A 21,494-nucleotide genomic window follows, 5' to 3' on the forward strand; every position below is an offset into this window, starting at 1 on the left:
GAGACACAGGCGGGTCCAAGCCCCAGGAGGAGGACGGGAGCCTGGGAGCCTCGTGCCCATCAGCCTGGCAGCGGCACAAACGGGATGAAGTGGAGCGTGCCCAGGCATCGGGTACGGCTGAGTGCAGACCCCTGGGGAGGTGATACCAGGACACGTGCCCACGCCAGCTCCAACCTGTGCTCCAGGAGCCAGCAGCACCGCGGCGAGCAAACCAAGGTACCGAGGGCTGCAGGAGATGTGCCAGTAGCTGGGCGCTGCTGACCTCTGCCAAGTGCTGCTTGCCCTGCTAAAGGTAGGTGACAGCTGGGGTAGGTATGACTAAGGCCAGGAAGCATAATCCTTGGTCACAGTACGTTTTCTTAAGGACTGAAGTTAACTGCTCCATGCCCAGAAACGTCACTGAAGTTGGCCGCAGCTCCCCGTGTGGAACAGCTGCAGGACCGGGCTCGTGCTGCCCAGAGCACCAAGTCGTGGCACACGACATGCCTGCAGAGAACACCGAGAGGTAACTCAAAAGGCGAGGAGCCCACGTCCAAGTCAGTAAATCACTAACTCACCCTGAAGCGTCCCTTCCTGCATGAGACAGACACACACAGCTGCTAACCACGGGTGCAAGACACCAGCCTGATGTGGAGCTCAGCGGCTGATGGCCACTTCTCAGCTCCAGTCACCCTTTCCTTGTGTACACACCCAATTTGTAATGAAACACGACATTTGGCTACCATCCCTTCCGAGCAAATACCGCACTGCCGGGATGGTTACCATCCCTGCCCACTGCACTCAGCCTATCTGCCAGCTGAATGCATCCACCGCCCTTTCCAGGTACTCCTCTTAGCCGTGAGCCTTCATTTTGGGGAAGAGAACAGGTGGGTTGCTTACAAGTGGGTGGGTTACACACGGTTTTGTTTTTCCCACGGTTCTTTCTTAATAGGAAATCAATGGAAAATCTTAATAGATGATTTTGAAGAACTACTGTTGATATTTTGTATTAGCTGCTCCAGAAGTGCCATCAGAGCCAACGCCACCCCGTTCCATGATCCTTCCCACTACACCTACAGCAGTGGGAATCACAGCACAGAGAGAGAATGGTTTCTAAGCCTGCCAAAGCCTTGCACAACACGAGGCATGGCCGGATTAATTTTTTCTATCAACAAAGCCAGACTATTTAGCCTCACCATTCAGCTCTGCTCTGCTGGGACTCCGGTCAGCGCGCTTCTCTGCTGACAGCCGCTTCCAGTCCCCGCCGCAGCTCTGCGGCTGGCGGAAGATCTGAATTTGTAGCTGAACTGCAGCAACGCTGATGGGGGACCCAGCGGGGGCTGGAACGCGAGGCCTGGCTCTCCTTGTTCTCCCCTACACCGTTCAAGCTGTCAATTCAATTCTCCCCCCACTAAGTGGCACCAATGCACCGCAAACCACAATGAAAACATCTGTACAGACGGCTTATAAATAAATATCCCCCTGTCTTCCTGAGCCTGGCCCGCAGCAGGGGAAATCAAACACGCGGGGACCGCGTGCGGAAAGGGGCGGTGGGCGATGTCGCGGGGCTGGCACCACGACCAGCTGCCCCGTGCCCCAGCCCCACGTTAACACACAGACTGTGCTCCCACAAAGGCAGGGAAAGGCAGAGGGGTGACCCCACGTTAACTGCACCCCCCAACATCTGCTCTTGCTTTTGCAAAACAGGGGTAGAGGGGTGGCAGCAAACGTGGCAGCAAACGTGTAAGCCCACACGGTGCTGAGCCCAGGCCAAGCCAGGCTCCGTGCAGCTAAACTGTGTGTGACGCACAGCACAAATTGCAACAGGAACACCAGAGCGCTGCCATTTGTCTTCCAGATGGCCCTCACAAGGGCTTTGTGGCCAGGAGAGCTGCGAGCCTGCCCCCTGCCCTGGCAGCAGCATGCAGGGCTTCTCCCCGTTTTACCTACAGGACGCCTGCGGTGTCGTACAGCAGGGACAGCTCTGCTGGAAATCAAGTCTTGTGTGAAAAACAAACCTGTAGCTCACATCTACCATAGCTGGGAGAAGGTTATGCAAACCAGTAAATGGGCTTTCTCATTAATATCCTGCAAGAGAGGAAGCTAAATAAGGAAAAACATCTAAGAAGCTTCTTCCTCACTACTGCTCTTTGCAAGAAGTGACAACCAAACGTACTAGAGAACAAATCCATTTTTAGGAGAACAGCTTTTCACTCACACCAATACAACCAGGAAGCACTGATCAGTCTGGGACACAGCTGTTTGTTTCCCTCCTCGAGGCTGGCTGTTTGGAAGGGAGATGGTGATGGGCATTGCTGACCGGGGAAGCAGGGCCGTGTACTGAGCAGAAGTCCAAGGAAGTCCTGCTCAGACTGGCATGTGACCTTGGCACTGATGGATGAAGTACTTGAAGACAACCCATCAGAGACTGCATACTGCAGGTATTTCAGCTCGAGTGCAAGCTGGCATCAGAGGTGTGACAATCAGAGGCGGACTGGAGACTGACAGACAGTGTTTCAAACATGAGCCAAAGATGATAGTAGTCTGCACCGAGTACTAGAGGAGAAAAAACAACTCTCTTCTCATGGCCCTGCCTGTGCAGGAGCTGTTTTTGTTTTGACGGCCCAGCACTGCCATGCCACGGGATGCCGGCCAGGCGGTGACAGCAGCGTGCTGCGCTGGGCAGTGCCCGGCAGGCAGAGCAGAACCCGGTGGCCGACAGAGGACGGATGTCAGCGGATTCACCAACATCTGCCTCACGTTTGCTTCAGCAGGAGGCAGCTGGAAGACAGCAGCCCCGTAACGTGCCTCCGTGCGGGCCAGCCCGGCCAGACACCTGGGTGCTGGTGCGGGGAGCAGAGAGCCAGACAGCCCGGGGCGGATGGTCACCAAACTCCCAGACACACCAATGTGCCTTCCTAAATCTGCAGTGTCTGCAGAGGAATGAAGTTCTTTCATGTTGAACAGAGTTAGAGAGCCACACTCGGCACCTTTTTATTCCAGCAAATCTAAGGAGCTATCCCTCAGGGAAGACAACAGTGTTCACAGGTGCCTCCTGAGTTTGTTTTTAAAACAACACACAGATGTAGAAGTGACATTAAACCCCCAGTGACCCGAATCCAAACCAGGGAATAAAAGAAGCCCATTGGTCTCAAAACATTACAAATAACCCACACCAAACGCCAGGTTATCACCTCGCTGCCTAGGGATGTTGACTTGCTTCTTCCTGCTCCCTCCACCTTCCCCCGCGCAATAACCAGCAGCTGATTGTGCTCTTGTTTGTAGGAGACTGAAGTAATTAAGCTTAACCCTAGTCTAGCGGGAGTCCCAGAGAAGGTTAGTGATCCACAGGCACGGCACGCTGTTATTTATAGCTGATTAAGTTCTATTTGTCTATATTTAAATGTTGCAGGAGATGGGAGAGATCCCAATACACATCTGTGTCTTATTAGAAACACCAGCTGTACGTGGTAGCTTAAAGCTTGCCTTTCTTGAGGTTATAAGGAAAAGAAAAATTCAGAAAAATTCAAATTTTTCACTGCAGCTAAATAAATTGGTGCGGCTGAGTCCTGACCTTTAAGATGTAAGCCTGACATCTCATGCAACCCAACTGCTCCTGGGGTCAAATTCAAAGCCAACCACGCTAGGTCACTCTCGAGCCATTCTAAGCACTGCAATTGCATTTAATTTCTGCTGTACGACTGTTCATGGCTTGAACTTAGAAACATGAAAAGGGTGAACAGGAGGTCCCAAAATAGATCTCCAGCATCACATGCCTGCACCTCTGCACGTTTAGGAAGAGCGCTGTGGTTGTGCTCGTAAGACCATCCTTGTGCACACACACGGCCTTTGTGCGGTCGCAAAGGAAGACAAAAACTGAGGGCAGGCAGTTCTGTCTCACCACCCATTCTTTGGGAGGGATGTGCTGCTAAGGTGCGCTCTAACAAGACAGAGAATGGCGTTAAAACCTTTACGTTTGCTTCCCCTGTGCAATTGTGGTGGTAGAGAACGGTAACGGCATCACTTGCACGCAATGCAGTTAACACCACGTCAATATTTGCAAGAATATTACCAACTCTGCAAGAAGTAACAGTAACTCAAAGTCAGATTCTGGAGGGACAGACAACGTTTCTGTCAACTATCAGCACAAAATCACAATGGATAATGCAGGGAGTGCTCTGTTCACCTCCTAATTGCCAATGCAGAATGTCATGAAGAATATAGCTGATGTACACTTCTGTAGAGCCCTGAGTCAAAACATCCGGATAGCAGCAGTGGGATATAGCAGGGCCATCTAGGCCTTGCTGCTGGAGAACTGTACCTCTCCATGAGATGCTTCTGAAGAACCAGACAAATAATCTATCTTCCTTACCCTACTGCTTTGCATGCAAGGTATTCCAGGCTTGGGACGTTTTTTTTGGTAACCGCTCCAGCCCAGAAGAGCTAGCTGAGTTTCACTCTTAGCATCATCTGGAAAGGGGCTCAGATTCAAAACGAAACTTTAAGGTAAGAAGTGAAACCTCTGAGTTGTGCAAAGACTTCTTTGAATTTCTCTGCCAGAGCTCTGATAACCTCTTATTGCCCAAGAAACAGCAAGGCTGTACCCACAGGGGGTCTGTGAAACCGGGCGCCTTGCAGGCAGGACACGGGCAAGGACAACTTGCCACAACACTCCATATCAGAGCAAACGAGCATGGCAGCTCACGTTTGGCTCCATTTGCAACCATTGTGCACAGTTTGTCCCAGACAGTAACAGCCCCCCTGCAGGCTCCCAGCTCCAGGCCCTGACCCTCCCCACGCTACGCAGCAGCCAGTGACTCCTTCGCACCAGTCCCAGCCCACGTCTCCCCAAGTGATGCAAGTGTGGGCTGATATTAACAGAGCGTTAAACCTCAAATTAAGAGGATGGCTGGAGCGAGCCTGGGATATTTCCACATTTTCCCCAAGAAAGGCAATGCAGCCAACTCTTTGTCTTGTTGTGAGGCGTGCGATAATTTGGCATTACCCTCTGAGTTCTGAAATTTGCTGGAACAAAACAAATGTTGAGCTTTCATTAAGAAGAAAAAACAAAGTGCATCATCTCAAGTCATAAACACAGACTTGAAAATATACCCCATGAGCGCCTGAACACAATTAAGAAGAATCTATTCCAGTACTCATTAAGTGTCTTGGTTGCTGGGTAGCTTATTTGTTCATTCTTATTATTAGATGATATTTGATAACTAGAATAGTTTAGAGTTGGATTTCTGCTGTGGTTGATCTTCTGCTTAATAGCTCTTTCACGGGCCTCTTGTAGAACCCTAAGGCAATCATGCAGCCTCCCCATGCCTCAGTCCAGTATTTCCAAAAACAGTCTGATCATTTTTTCCCTCTAACTTTGCTCTATTTAACTACCGTGTCATCTCTTTGAGGGCCAGAGATGGTTTACATCATGCCTCTGAGAACGTCTCCAATACGAGTACCTAAGTAGCACACAGAAAACCAACAAGCTGTCAGCACATCAGAAACCTAATCTTCACAGTCTCAAAATTAATCTGTTCCTGGACAGGAACCAGAGCCCCAACACAGACGCTGCCCCAGTAAAACCTTGCCATGTATATGCTATCATCCACACGTAAACAAAGCTTTAACTCACAGTGATCTCAAACCGTCAGTTTTGAGATATGACCAACGTGCAGAACTATCGGCCTCTCAGCTGCCCATTTCTCTTACCGATGCTTTTAGGCGCTATCTTTCAGCAGCTGCAAGCATACATGGGTGTACATTCAGGAAGAGAACGGCCAAAAAACTCCTTCCCGTATTACAGGAAAAACAACGCACTGAAGTTTAAAAACAAGGAAAAAAAAAGAACCAAAACAACTGAAAACAAAGCAAGGTCTGGTTATTCCAGAGTACAGTTTCCTCTGGTACTTTGTGTTGCAATTATTTACATATCCCAGATAGTCAAACTGATGTGGTCCAAAGTTTTGTTGTGGACTTTGTAGAACATATCACATCCGTGCCAACTGGCACACACCTAGCATGTTTTCAGGCTGAATAGTGTAGAAGAGAATACACAACGTTTTTTACTAAAGCAAAAAAAATCAGCAAGCTACAAGAAATGAGCTTGTCTCTAACAGCAAATCAAAAAAAAAAAACACAACAAAATGCAAAAGCAAATTAAAGCACGCTGCAGGAAGCAGGTACTAGTTGCAACCACTTTGACATCGAGGCTCTTCAGTGTGAGCAGCAGCACCAGTCCCCAACACCTTCCAGCTCTGCACCACCCAGCTCCCAACAGCTTCACACCGGGGCTCAGCAGTGAGTGCGCTATCACATATTTTAGCCCCAAAGGGAAAGAATCGTACTTTGAATATGCAATTAACGTTTCCTTACATTCTGCCTCAAATTATTTTTCTCCACCAAAGAGACGCACGACAAAACCAACAACCTGTAGCTCGGGCAGCTCACGGCTCACGTCTCCGGAGGCGCAGCAGCTGCCATCCCGATGCCCCGACTGCTGCAGCTCCTGCGCAGCCGCACCCACGGAGCCACGGGACCAAAACATGTCACGTAGCCAGCACAGCACAGCGGTGTAAGGGGAAGGTGGAGACCAAGCCTTCCCGACAGGACACTCCTCTTGATGCTTGCACATTATTTACACACCAGTATGTAACAAAGGCTGTAACCAGAGGCATGCCCACCCGTGGCAGCCCCACCACGGGGTTACCTTACCGGAGGCAGCGCTCCTAGGCAGGAGGATCCAAGGGCTGCAGTGCCAGCAGCTCTGCTGCCTACCAAACCGAGACAAGTTTAACTGTTGTCAGTCAGATTATTTCAAAATTTTGCAAATGTATTTAATGCGCAAGACATGGAACTATCACTACAGGCACTTCTCCCCCATGCTTATTTCATAACACTTCTAAGCTTCCCCTTCTGGCTGGACAGGCTAAAAACAGGTGTAGACAAGGAATGCCTGGATGTCCTGCTTTGCTACTAAGCCTAATGAGCATGATCAGAAATCCAAACGCAAAGAACACTAAAAGGGATTTTCCACCATGAAAGTCTATTTTTTCAAACCCCTGAATTTCCATTTTCTACCCATAGTCCTACCATTTGAGTATTTCCCCACTGCTCATCCAAGTTACATAAAAGTTTCTCTAATCCCTCATTTAAATTACACTTACATGAAAAACAATCAATTCAAATTATTCTGAAACACCTAAGCAGCTCACCCTTTGAGATGTGCAAGAGCTGCTGAGAGCCTAGCTTAGCAGAAGAAAGGCAGAACCAACACAAGGCCACGCGGCTGTGCCACGGAAATCACTTTTGTCTGATTCCCACTGGAGACATCCACACCAGGTCCTGCAACCCCGCTGCTTTCCCATCCAGCACACACGAATGGGAGGTGTTCAGCTAGAGGTTTGTTACCACTCTCTGTCTTTACCAACAAAACAAACAAAAACCAACAAAAAATAAAATTGAAACTAATACAAGCGGCACAAAACAACGACCGCAAATATTGGCTAGATTTTTAAGGAGATGTGTTATTACACAGCTCCATTAAATGAGCTGTCATAAACCAAAACATTTTTTACAGAAACTTTCTATTTTTGGAAACTCAAGGAGAATGCTACGGAGCATGCTGAGCACCCAGCCCTCTGCACTGCTGCAGCAGCTGAAGTTCAGCGAGGAGCTCGGGGCACCCGATCGCCTGGGTCTCAAGAGGCACGCAGGTACCTTGTTTGTCTTCTTCCCCTCTGCACCCACTTCCACTCGGCAGCACGGGTCACCTTGTCCGCGTGCAGAGCCCCTTCCCAGGAAGTACTCAGAAAGGTTTTGTTTCTCAAAGCAACAATGATCCAAAACAAGAGCTTCAGCGTTTCAACAGAACACCAAATACAAGAAGTGAAGGGGGGCGGAGGAAAAAATTGCAGTGGAATAAACTCAACCGTAGTTTCTCAGCAGCTCACCGAGCCCCCAGCAAGTGCCAGCAGTTTCAAAAGAGCTGTAATCTCTAAACTGTTATCAAGGTTTTATCGCACTTTAGTTCTTATCTAAACCAAACAATCACTAGAACAGCAGCTGATAAGGCATCCTGACAAGGTAATTTCAGCAATTAAAATCCGCAGCTACAGCCAGCGTACACGGAGAATATTTTAACACTCCTTCCAGTTTAACCTCTAATCTCTCTGCCTCGGTTCTTTCCAGCCCCAGGGCAGGTTTCTGCCCAGCCTGTGCGCTCCCTGCTGTCCCTGGGATCGGCAGCGCCCTTTGAGCCCTGCCATGGGTGCGCGAAGCCCAGCCGCCAACGCCGGCCTGCCGAACCCTACAGGCTGTCAGCTCCCCCCCAAACCCCAGCAGAGGGTTCCCTGTCTCAACACAGGGTCATGGTTGGTAACCCTGGGGAATTCCCACCTGGAGCACACCCATGTGTCGCAGAGCAGGATCTGCTCAGGAGCTTTTTGGCTTCACATTTTCTCTCCCAACTACTCCCCTGCAGGAAAGCCAAATACGCCCTACGTGTGTTTTCTGCTCAGGCACCGTGTCTGCTTCTCAACTTCTGTTTGTAACGCACTTCTCTCATCAGGCCACACCTGGATTTACAGGATGGCTGAAAGCACTCATTCATCCCAAACATACCTGGAAGTGACATCCCGAAACCAAACAAAAAAGCTACCTCAGCAGGACAGCAGCACCAGTTGATCTGAAGCGATTCCTGCTGGCCACCTCTGGACACGATTCCCAGTTACTGTGCTCCCCGTGCTGGGGCAGACAAGTGACGTTATGCTCCTAACACACTGCTGTGCCTCCAAACCAACAGCTCGCCCCTGCCACGCGGGGTTTCTGCCCCTAGCAGAGCGGTTTGCCCTCTGCTGCTCCCAGCACGGTGCTTGTGCAACCGCCCCGGCACACCCAGTGCCTGCGGTGTCACAGCCGGGGCTTGCGATGAAGGTGCTGCAGCAGCTCCAGGGGCAGCGGGGTCCCTTCCGTGGTGTCAGAAGTGACTTACGCGTCGCTGCTGCTGTCGGGTGACCGGAGAGCAAGCAGGGCAAAGCAGAGAAATTGCTCAATTCCCTCGGGCCAAACTTTCAAAATCAGGAAAGGAAATTCAAGATTTCTTGGCATATGCACACAGGGGGGAAAAAAACAAAACACAACTCAACCAGATGCTGCAAAAAACAAGCAAGAAATCCTTCACTAAGGATGGGAAATTCTTTTACACCCTATTTCAAAAACTTTCTTCAATCAAAATTTAATGAATCAAGAGACAAAACAGATGCAAAACCCCATTTTGCTCCATAAATCACTGTGTCTGACATGTGAAATGCAAACTAATTTGTTTAAATTGCAAGACTTAAATGTGGTTATAGAAATAATAGAGTGTCTTCATATTTTAATCAGAAAGAATATATCTCAAGTTCAGCTCAGCTCAAGCAGGAACAGAACATCTATAAATACAACATCACACCCCTCATTAGCCCGAAGAGTAAATGAGTTATTTCCTTTCTGTTACAGTGTGAAGACTAATTGGGTTTTCATTCCTAAATACCTCAGAGTGGGACAATGCTGGTTTCTGGCATCAGGAAGATGCACGAGGAGTTACCTCATGCACTGGGCTTGAGAACACTCACGTGTTTGAGTATTGCTCCAAAGGAGGCCATACAAAGACCCAGACAGCGTGAGTACTAACACGAAGAAAGAAAAATGTCACAATAATGTCACAATATCCCAATAAGACACGCAGTCTGTACCAAAGCATGCATCATCCTTGTGTTCCTCCTCCACGACTTCTTGGCGTAATATCCTTTTTGGGGCTGGATATTGCATTCAGATGAGCCTCACTGGTACGATTTTTGGCAAGGGCTGTGCATCTCCCTGGGTCCCGAGGAACAAATTAACGTTACAGTTCAACTCGTTTCTTCAACCAGCCCTCGAGTGTGCAGCAAACCAGCCTTTGAAAGCAGTACTGATGCATGCACTCAGCATTAAAACATCCAATCAAACCTGCCATAAACTGTCACTTCAGGCATTTATGGCCGACAATAAACACGTGCTTATCGCAGAACAACTGCGCCCTGTAAGCTCCACCAATGGAGCAGCATTTCTTATCAAATGGACGGCTTATCAGGGAACCTAACAAAAATAAAGGTTACTCCACGTCTCCTCCTTTTTACCTCTGCTCCATCGAGAAGCATGACTTCAATTAAAGCTACACTGCTCAGACTAAGCAGACTTGCTTCCTCCTTGTCTGCCCTTGAAAGCAAAATCCTAGCTTTCGAGCAAGGCGTTTGGGAGCGATGCCCTACAAAGCCCTGATGAACTTGACAAATATCCCATCGACCCATCGTGTGCCACCAGAGGCACCCGATGGCGCCCACCTGCCCAAATCAATGGAGCACCGTGCTGGGATTTACCTCTGGGAGCCCCCGCGCACTGCTCCCACACAGCTTCTGTGCTGCACAACAAACCCAAGGGCAGGAGGCATCGCATCACGAGCCGACAAGATTTGCTCTTATATTCCTATCTACAGGTCCTGCTTTTCTTCCCTTACTCTTCCTTTATCAGGAGTTGTTGAAATAGAGTTTGCTTGCGTTGCTTGTACAAAGGGTTTCACGAACAAGGGCCCTGCAGATGCAAGCTGTTTTAAAGCCCCCCTCAAAAGGCTCATTTGTCCACACAGAGCCAGTTCCTCCTCTGTTCCTCTGCAGGTGCCACACACCTCGTCACAGCCCCTCGCTCTTGCTGGTAGAGGAAAAGAAGTCCCTTCAGATGAACAGGTTGGATCCAACTTACCGCCCAATCTATGTTAAGTGAACTTAATTAACAATAATCTAATCAAGGGTTACTTACCAGTTTATACCATTATTAAATCAACTTCCATCAATCAGCTGACAGCAGCTGCACTGGAAAATCACCACGTAAAGGGCAGCCTGACAGACACTGAGAATCAGGCTTCTTGGGATTACTCACACTGCTTTCTGAAGGCACTATCATCAAATTAAATGCAACAGCTTGTATTTACACTCATACAAGGAAACCCCTACGTTAAGACGGATGAGAAGGAGCATTTCAGGTGCTGACCTGCCACCCCTTGGCGAGCCATACCTTACGCTATGTGTAGTGCCCTCTGCTTCAAGCGAAGACCACAAAATGCTACTCAGCACCAGCAAGAGGCTGGGCTCCTGCCTCTTGAATTTTTATTCACGTCAGGTTTTTCAGAACACAAAGCAGCTGTCAATGCTAGCAGAGGTCTAGCCGAATAATGACTTTTTAAAACTTCAATAAAACCAGCTGAAATACTCACCACCATGCACTGCGCAGTCCTGGGCAATGCATAGTCCTGATCTCAGCAAGTGCAGCAGTGCCTGCTCACGCACCTCGTCAGATGCTATAAATTAACCTGTACGGTGCTCTGTCACTTCTCTCCATCTGATAGGATCTAAGAATAACAACTTTCAGGTCTACAATCTGGTGTTGACAAGACTTGGTTTTGCTGAGCTGTATGATCTGGAACAAGAACCACCCGCTTGTACCTAGAGACGGGGATTGATTTAATCAGCATTACCCAAATTGCTGCAGCGGTGTCTGCCAGGCTCTGAGAGCACAGAGCTCACTTCTCTCTGCGCCAGCACCAAATGTAATCAACATAATATTTTTCTTATGAGCTGAAAAGACATCTTCCCTGCTAGTCTGCTGCCACACCACCAACACCCAAACTTCTTCAGAGCTAAGCATAAACACAGCTCGGCCACTCCTGGCGACAATTTTTACAGCTTAACTACACACGGAAATTACTCCACGTTAAGACAGGATGTGAATTTAAAGAGCAATATTCCTTCCAGACAAGGGGCCTTTTCCAGTCCAGTTTAATAAACGACTTGAGGTCTTTTGGGCCATTTCTCCTTATAACTAAGCTCCAAAAGTCTGGGGGCTGCTGCAAATGCTGCAGGTGATACCAGCTCTGCCCAGGAGAGCAGCCTTTCACATAGGCTTCGCTTTCCACCCCTCCTTCCTGTGCTGCTGCATGAGGATCTCCTCAGCTGGCCAGATATTCGTTATCTAGAAGAACTCTTCTACTGATTAGCTGTGTTTGTTTTTTTCTTAATAGAAATATATTAAAACCTTTTTTTAAAAAAGCTACTCATCTATTCTTTCACTACTACTGACAGCTTCTTTACTGAGAAAAGCTATGAAAGCACTTCCATTTTTTAAAATTTATTTTTTAAAATTCATTGCCATATAAATCTGTTGTGTCTTCATGGATTATCTATGTATGCTGCTGCTACCTAGCCATGTTAAATTTAGCTCTAATGTAATGCACTTACAACACAGCGAACTCATAAACACAAACCCTTCATGATAAGCAAGCAATAAAAACCTGTCCTTTATTGCCACCAAGGTAATTCATACTTTAATATATCTATTATTTCAGCACTAAGATTATTTTACTGCAGCAAATTGAATTTCTCATGAAGGAAAGAAAAGAAAATGCACAAGAAATTCTGTAGCAAAGTCAGGTTTTGTGAGACTAGAAAACAAATTTCAGAGAAACTTAAATCAGTGCAGATATTAGGAGAAAGGAAAGCTTGGAAAAACATTATTTTTCACAGTGTTGCTGTGATAATTTGAAGAACATCAAGACTAAGTGTTTCTATATTGCATTTCATCCAAGACTATTGAAAATTAAGCATTAAATGGCTCACTTGGCAGCCACCTCGAGGACAGGATTCCCAGTTTCTAGAAAACAAAAGTGCAGTAGGATAAAAAGCTGCAAAATCAGAAGCAGGGGTTTTATTTCTGGCTTAAAGTTTCTCACTATTGCAAAACGTTTCCCATTCCACAGCCTGGCAATGATTTGCAAATTATTTTTCTACTAGCACTCCAAAAAAAAGGGGAGGAAATAGATGAAAGATCACAGGTAGTCCCAAGAATTTACCCAGTTTATGCAGAGATTCAGAAGGCAAGTTAACCATCTGCTGAATGTTAAAACAGCTGAGAATCAGAACTCGTTCCCATCCGTAATCCTAACATTTCTGGAGCCTGCAGTATTTTCATTAACACAAGCTTCATAGTCAGAGTATCACACCACAATCATCAACCTAAACCCCCGTCAATGTGTTGCACCACATAACACTTCTTGATCAATACTGATATGATTCACAAATTGGTCAAGGATTTAGAAATACGGTTTGTGTGTTAGTCCTTTGAAAGCCTCTAAGACCTTAATTACAGTGAAGCCGATCCCTTTTCCAAAGAGAACATTAACCACTTCGTTTCTATGCACTACCCATGCGATACAGCTGTTATTTCAGCAGTGTGGGTGTGCTGTGTATAAAAGAGGCAGGCATACAGAGCAAGGCACTCGCCATGAGCTACACTGACCCGACCTGAAGCCTCTGCAGCCCGGCAGGTCCTGCAGAGCTGTGCAGCGCCTCACGGCAAGGGGCTGTTCTCCGTTTGGCAGCGGACAGATGCGCGGTGTCAAACGCCCGCTGCCACCAGCAGCACTGCCCGACAGCTGCGCCAGGAGGCCAAGCAGAGAACAGCCCCTGGAGAGCCTGAAAACCCAGGGAGAGGGAGGACCCGGCTCGTTTGTTACCATCATTAACGCCCACAGCTCGGCAGCACCGGCTCCGCGGGTCTTGGGTCCCTCAGGGGCCTGGGCCCACAGATGCCACACAGCACCAGCAAACCCGAGCAGTAAGGGATCATGTCCTTCTGTTAACTTCACCGGCCCTGGCTTGTCTCATCCTTCAGCTGAACGTTCAGAAGGAGACAAAGGGAAGGCAGAGTGATCCCAGCTGGGCTGGCGGCACAGCTTCCATAGGCCGAGGGGAAATTCGGGAAGGCTGCAGAGGAAACTAGAGCAGCATCTGCTTTGGCTTTGGGAGGAAGGCCTCCTATGCATTTAAAAGCAATCCGAGAGAAAAGGAGATGCACTTGTATCCAAACAACACTTGTTTGGTGCTTAGTAATGCAGTTTATGGAGGGTTTTCATCTTCCTGTAAAATAACTAGAAAGTGCTATCCCAGTAACACGAGGATTGGAGACAGAACTGGGATCTCCTCAGGGCACAGAGATGTGCACAACCCAACTACCACCCCCACCTGCAACAAGGACAGATGGAAAATAAGGAAAAGAATGAGGATTAAAAAAAATGTAAAGTTCTTCAACCTTCCATCTCCTCACCAAACCAAAATCAAGCAGCCCAAACATGCCGGCTGCACCCACACCACAGAGAAACTGAAGAGGAAGGAGGACCAGAGCCATTTCCTGACATCTCCCACCTTCAGCCACGTGCGGCTTGCTTTTACCTCCCCTGAAAGCCCATCTTCCCCGCTCATACTTTGCCCAAAGCTTCCACAGCACAGTCTGTACTTTATTTTAGCTAACACAACTCTGCTCTTTCCACCAGACGGCGAGAGCCCGTTCTGTTATACAACAAGAACAAGACATGATCAAAGCCGCAAAGATTAGCCAAGAAAAACATAAAGATCGGAGAAGTGAAAGCTACAGTACAGGACAGTTGTTGGGAGAGGTTAATAATTAACACTTCGAACTTCCCATCCCCGAAATCTTTAAAAATGTTTAACCAGGAGTTAGAGGCACAGGAAGGAAGGCACACGGCTGAGCCTCCTTTCCACGTTGCAGAGGAGGAAGCAGGTAAGCAACGAGCTCTGAAAGCAGCAGGGAAAGGCACTGCTACCCGCACAAACTGCTTCTGGCTTCTAATCCCTCCTGAGAGGTTTGAAGTCCTCTCCTCTTCCTTATTCTCTAATAAGTTGTGATCAGAAGGGTGAAAATCAGGATCTTTTAGTAGCTGTGTTCTTATTTATGAACTGAAAAGTCCTCACTGCAGGGGCTGACCCCGTGGTCAGCCAAAAGGCTGACCTTCGACATGTCTGAAAGCTCAACAGACGACAACAAATAGGGAGCAAAATTGTATCATACACCAATAAACCATAAATTATTTTATAATACGGGAAGTCATTTAATTTAAAACTATAAGTATTAAGAAGAGTGATAAGAGATAAGGAAGGTAAAGACTCAGGGACTTTTCAGTCTCATATCTTATCACTTCTTGTCCAATATTAACCAACTCGACTCACAGTATCCCAGCCACTTCGTGATCTTTCCACGGCGGAAACCAATTAGCAAATTGGAAGTATCCAGAACTTTGTTCAGTTGTACCACTAAAACAATACAATCTTGGTTCTGATCACGTATTCGAGCTACAGTAGCACTGATGTAGGCAAGATGTTAATCTTCTGGTGTTTGGCTTTGTTGTTTTTTAGGTTCAGCTTGTGCAGGCTTCATTTTGATTTCACTCTGAAATGGAGATTACGAACTCCTACTCCTCTGCAGCCATCCCACTTCTTAATCCACTTGCTATAGATTAGTAAACTGCTTTCTAATGCATTGCTTGGCTATCCCTCTAACCAATTACCCAGCATTTTCCAGCAGGCATTGATCTATGTTAGACATCTACCCGAATAGTCATATTAATAAAGTTGATCGCATCTCTCATCACGCAGATTATTCGGTGATAGAGTTACTGTCATGCACATTCACCTGTACCCCAAAGAAAATCAATTTGCCAGCCAGACCACCCACTCTCTGTTAAATATTTTATGTAACTTGCATCATTATTGATTTTAATCGAAGAAGTCACGATTTGTCACAGCTTGTACTGCCTGAAAACTAAAAACTCTTTAACGCGCTGTTAAAAACTGCAGGCAGTTCCAGCTTGTACAAACAGTGGAAGAATATTGCTTACCTAAATCCTCACACCACAAACCTGCAATCACACACCGCAGTGTGATGGGTTTAGCTCTTATAAACTACTGGGGCTGGGCAGGACAGCTCTGAGCAGAGTGCTGGAGCTTGCTGGTTGGACACACACATAATTTACCCTCTTCTCCTCTAAATCCTCTGTCCCGCAGAGGTTTACTCACATCAATAATCCCAGCAACTTCAAGAGGCTACCTAGGAACACAAAGTACAGGTTTGTGCTACAACGGCAGGGGCAGGGTCTCAGCTCTACCTGAAAGCAGCACCACTGTCACAGTGGTGCCAGCACAGGGCTTTTATGAAGTTCAGTGCTCAAGGAGCGCATGCAGAACACGTGCCCCACCGAGCAGCAAGGGGCAAACTGTTTCTGGGGTGCCTGTTAGGCAGCTATTTTGGGCCAACAAAGCGAGAACATCATTTTCTCTGATGACAAGAGAGCTACATTAAAGAAAACGGCAAGGCAAATAAAATGCAATCTGCACTTGTACACGCTCTCCCCTTCTCACACAAAGCTGCCTTCAGCCATTTTAAGCGCTGAGAGCTACTTGGCTGATCCTGGCTGGTGCTGTCCAAAATGAGGTGTTTCAACTCATGCTTATGTTGCAAACAACATTCAAAAGCCTTTCCTTTTGTCGCAACACTGAACCAAAACAAACTTTGAAATCTCAGAAGCCGCAACAAAACAGATTTGTCATTCCCCCAGCCAGCTTTAATCCTCACACCGCAGGAGCCCGAGAGCAGAGCCAGCTATTTTCTGCTCAGGACTGCATGAGCTGTACAAGGCTCTTCTTGGAAGCCCAGCGTCCAGCTCCTCCACACGCTGTGCCACCCGGAGCCTCTAATAGGAGGAGACGGGTGAGGACTCAAACTCTTGGAATGTCTCAAGGGAAAACAATTTCCTGTTTTTCCCCCCTGGAGGGTGGATGTGGGAAAACAACCTGTGAAGGAGGTTTGCAGCCACCACTTCATGGCACAAAGGCGCAGTGAAGAGCACAAACACATCCACAGAGCTCACCTTAGCCCAATGCTGTGAGCACTTCCCCCATTTATCCCCTTGAATCTGCTCGCTATGCTGCCTGTCTCTAAGGCAGCCACAGATATACAGAGGCATGGTTATGTTACCTCATGAGGTTGAGAATAGATATTTTATATAAAAAAAACCAACAATTTGGCTGCAGCTGCAGAGCTGGTGGAGATGAGAACCGACCACCCAAACACTGCTGCTCCCGCTGACCCTGCACAGCAGTGCCCACGATACCCGTTTCTCACCCTCCCTCCCGGTACAAATATTAACCCAAACCCCAAAGCCCGTCCTTTCCCAGCTGCTGTTTCACAACCTGGCACCGACACACACACACACACACCTCACCACAGCGGATTCTCACCTAGTGGTGAGGGCCTGACCTGCCCTGCGTGCAGAGGAGCTGCAGGCTCCCCCTTTGATAGCTGCACCACACAGAAACACGAACACGCCTCCCCGAGGTGTTCCAGCGAGCTCTGGTCAGGATACTGTTCTCTGAACCACCAGGACACTGGGGTGGCGATAACCCGAGCAGCTGTCAGCTCTGAACACAGCACTGGCAACACACACCTGCAGCACGTGGGTATAAATGAGGGGGGCAGGCACACTGCTGCTCAGAAAGAAACAAGGAGGGGGAAGAAAGGGTGGGAAGAGGCCTTAGGCTCTCTAAAATGTAAAAAGAAAAAAAAAAAGAAGAAAAAAGGACTCCAGCTCTGAAGACTTGAAAGATGGCAATATCTCCGCACGCGGCAGCAGCAGCCAGATGGTGTTTCTGCAGTTCTTAAGGCCTAGAGGAGCCATCTGAGCTAGGGGGTGAAGACAAACAAGCGGTTGTAATCACACAACTTACTGGCACCTGGCAGATAATAAATGCTCCTGCTTAATAAACCTACAGCATGAGCTACATTTGGCTGGAGAACCTCAGCTGAAGATTGCTGAGCAGCTCTGCAGTTTCTCTATTCCTTCCCATTGTCCTTGGTGCAGAAACAACCTGGAGACAGAAGTCCTCTAAAAACCACCAAAGCTACGGATTTGTCCAGAGCCTTCTGCTTAAGAAATGTGACCAATTCAGGACAGGAAATAATTATTTACCAATGCCTGTGAAGCCCCAGCTCAGGCTTTTGAGCCCATATGGCATAAACCCTATCCAGAAGCAAAGCATACGCGGTGTCCTGCTCCCCCTGACCCCCGTCACTCAGTGCAACCCACAGCAACCTGGAAGAGCTATAAAAAACCCCAAGAACCACGGTTTGTATAGGAGACAGCACCAAGCACACAGCCAGATCCAAAGAACAGCTGGGGACAGGAGAATCCTTTCTCTTCCCTCCCTCCAACACCACTTGCCTCCTTTTATCTCTGTCCCTGATTGCTTCCTCTGATCCTTCCCCAGGCTGCACACGACTTCTTCCAGCCCCATTTCCCCGTGCTCTCACTGGGGTTATGGCAACTCTTACCCTCGTCTCTCTTGGACAGACTTCCTAGGAGGCTGAAGCCATTCACACAAAGCAAACCCCAGCACTGGGCCCGGCGGTGTGAGCCACCCCAGCGCAGCACCGTGCCGCACCGCTGGCCCAGCAGCAGCTCTTCGGAGGGTCAGGCTCCAGCTCCGATCTCTGCTGAATTAATCACTGGTTTCTCAGTTGGGAATGCCAAAAAAACGGAGCCAATGCGTGCAGATGCTGGCACTCTGGGAGCTGGACCGCATCCACCGCCTCGTTTGGTATGGCCCTGCACAGCTGCCGGGCTGGAACAGCCACGGGCATTGCCAGGCGGGGCAAAGAACGGAGCCAGGCACCGGCACCAACCTGGCTACAGTGAGCAGTTACATGGTGAACCCAGACAACACGCAATGCAGCTGGGAGGCTTTGCTCTTTATGGCTGAGTGACGTGAAGAAATCCATTGGATATCCTGAGCATCTCTCACCTTTGCAACACATTGCCTCCTTGGAGCAGAAATTGTTTCTCAGTTTAGATACTGCTTGAAATCGTCCCAACCCTGTATTTTATGCTCCTAATTCACCCTTACATTTCCTCTGGGTCTCTGTATCCTCACAACTAGCTACAGTTATTGATTACTGGAAACAACTATTGATTAATGGAAACATTCTCCTTGTCGTTACTGCTACTTAAATAAATGTAAAAATTCTAGACAGCACTTCTCAAAAAAAAAAAAAAAAAGGTGATAAAACCAGAAGCTCCCTTATCTCAATGCTGTATGGAATCTGCACAGCAATCTGCTCCCAGGGAACAACCCCACCTAAACACCATCACTGCAAGAAAATGATTAATGTGGGATGCATTTCAAAGCAAATACAGAGATTTTCATCCAAGCACTAATCTTCTCAACAACCTCCCTCTTATTGTACAGCTTGCTAAAAGATCATTTTCTGACAGCAAAGAACGAAGTGTCAGCATTTCAGGGGCGATTGGGTTGCTATTTCATATTTGCCTCTCTATACTGATGCACTTTTACAGCAAGTACCATGCAAGGTAAATACATGGATAGTTCTGAGAACATTTAAATAGGTGTTTAAAAACCTATACGTATATACACAGATACAAAAAATATAAATAAAGGAGAAACATTTAGGGTTATTTCAACCATTTGAAAGAAAAACAAATTGCATAGATTTTTTTCTTTATCCCACATGTGCAATCTGTAAGACATTAGAATAAAATATCATTAAAAATGTACTTGTTTTAAATGTTACTAGAAGAAAATAAGGAACAAATTTACATCCTCTGTGTCTGTACTGTTAGCCAGCAGGGCACCGTGTCAGTTCAGGTTTCGGTGATGTATGCTGGACAGATAACCAGTAAAGGAACGTCTGATACCTACTCAGTTTAGCTGGGCAACACGTGCTTCACTGAAGGCAAAAGAAAAGCAAAACAGTGCAATTTTTGCAGAAAAAGATCTGTAAATACTGATTTTTCACTCATTCATGTGTCATGTCCCATAAAGCCCCTCCTCCCCCAAGAACCACAACCAGTAAGAGACTGGGACGATGCCCTGACACAAGCAGGTCCTCAGTGAGTTCCCGGAGCCGGGTGGCATCACCCCTCCCTTCCTCCTGCTGTGCCAAGTGCCCCGGGCTGGGCACAGCCTCCCCCAGCTGCCAAGCAGCTTTAGCAAGGAAAAACCCAGCACTAATAAACAACAAAAAACCCAAAAGGGCCAAAGCGCCGCCAGCAAAACCCACAAACGGTGAAAGGCCAGAAGAGCACAGGTGAGTGATAGCTAAAGAGCAGTGTGCGCATTTTATTTATTTAAGTCCAGCACAGATAAGGCAGCAGCTTAGGGAAAAGACAGGGAGACAAAATGACTCTGCACACATTTAAAAACCTTATGAACTCTCTTTCTTTCTATGCAATCAGCCTAATTACACTTATGTAGAAGTCTAATTACACCTCTGCATTAGCTACCAGTCAAGTGTTTCTTGGGTTATTTCTGAGCAGCCTACAATTAAATGAGCCTCATCCATTAAGTGACACTTTGTGTGTGTAGTCTTAGTGCTCCAATTATGTACCTCAAATCAGCCCCTGAAAATCCTCCTTGCTGCCAAAGATATCCCTGTGAAAAATGAAGGATATTGGAGGTGGCTTGAAAAACACTGCTGACATTAAAAACAAATGCTGTTATGCAAAACCCTGTGTTTTATTTAAATTTGTGCTGCTTGAGATGCAAACAAGACTCATTTCACTACATGGCTCTGCTATTCATTTATTAACTATTCTGCATGAAATCCATTTCTAAATGATTTCGCTAAAGTTCATAAACCATTTTAAAACTCAGAAACTGATGAAAAAGGAAATGATCCAGCCGTTACAAGCCTTGAACTAAAAGCCTGATGGAAATAATTTTATTTCTCGATTTAAACAGTATATGAAATTGGATTCAATGCCAAAATCATTACATGCTCCTTTTAATTAAAACTTATGAAGGTTGTAGAAAGTGATTTTATTTTCAGAGAGGGGAACCTTTCCTGAGCTTACTGCTGCAGTAACCTATGGCTAAATTTGGCAGCAGTCAACAAGTGAGGCAAACAGAACAAGGTTGCCACATTTTTACTTGGGGAATAAACGGCTTAATATCCAAATACTGGTATCAACGTGCACGTGGCTTCAGCTGGAGATGGCTACGCTTCCTCCTCCTTTTTATAGGCATCAGCAGCAAACAAGGAAACACCTGGAATAGGCTGCAATTTGCTCCCACCTCTGAAGGAGGGTCCTGATGTGCTACATATAAATAACACTGAAAATAAATAAAAAAGAAACACCGTGAAAGCCCCTTTTTATTGTAAAAAAAAAATAATACTTTCCCTCTTCATTCATGCAGACTCCTGGGCAAAGCAGAGTTGCAAGCTTTCCTGCATGCCTGGCAGCGCAGAGGCCAGGCTCACAGCAAGGACAGTTCCTGCTCTTCCAAGCGTGGGTGGGGAGGGAGCCGCACTCCTCGCAGAGCTCAGCGGGGCACTTGAACCCCCACTGGTGGTAAAGGGAGGCATCCGTGCCCTCGGTGGTGAAGAGCCACATCATGCCCTGGCTAGGCAAGCGAGAGAGCTGGCGTGTGCCTGTGCAGGCCTGCACGCCCCAAAGGATGACTGCAGAGCTAGCTGGAAGGATCAGCCCACAGCTGGCAGCCAGCTCCTTTCATCAGCCTTCACTTTGCTCTTTGCATAACTTCACCTGCACACGTCCAGCGAACATTTCAACACAGACC

At 47.4% G+C, this 21,494-nt stretch overlaps 1 protein-coding gene across 22 annotated transcripts in view; it reads right to left on the reverse strand.

Annotated features, from left to right (window-relative positions):
• The window catches only part of FBRSL1 (fibrosin like 1), a 513,602-nt gene that overhangs the window by 319,974 nt on the left and 172,134 nt on the right, over positions 1–21,494 (reverse strand). For 2 of the 22 annotated variants that reach the window (XM_068654048.1, XM_068654047.1), the window contains exon 1: positions 6,410–6,541. The exons of the other annotated variants lie outside the window; for them this stretch is intronic. In XM_068654048.1, coding sequence (XP_068510149.1) covers positions 6,410–6,526 — 117 coding nt within the window. In that variant the 5' untranslated portion in view covers positions 6,527–6,541. Of the gene's footprint in view, positions 1–6,409; positions 6,542–21,494 lie in introns of those variants that run through there. 22 annotated transcript variants of the gene reach the window in all.

The sequence above is a fragment of the Anas acuta genome, chromosome 17, assembly GCF_963932015.1.
Source record: "Anas acuta chromosome 17, bAnaAcu1.1, whole genome shotgun sequence".
NCBI lineage: Eukaryota > Metazoa > Chordata > Aves > Anseriformes > Anatidae > Anas > Anas acuta.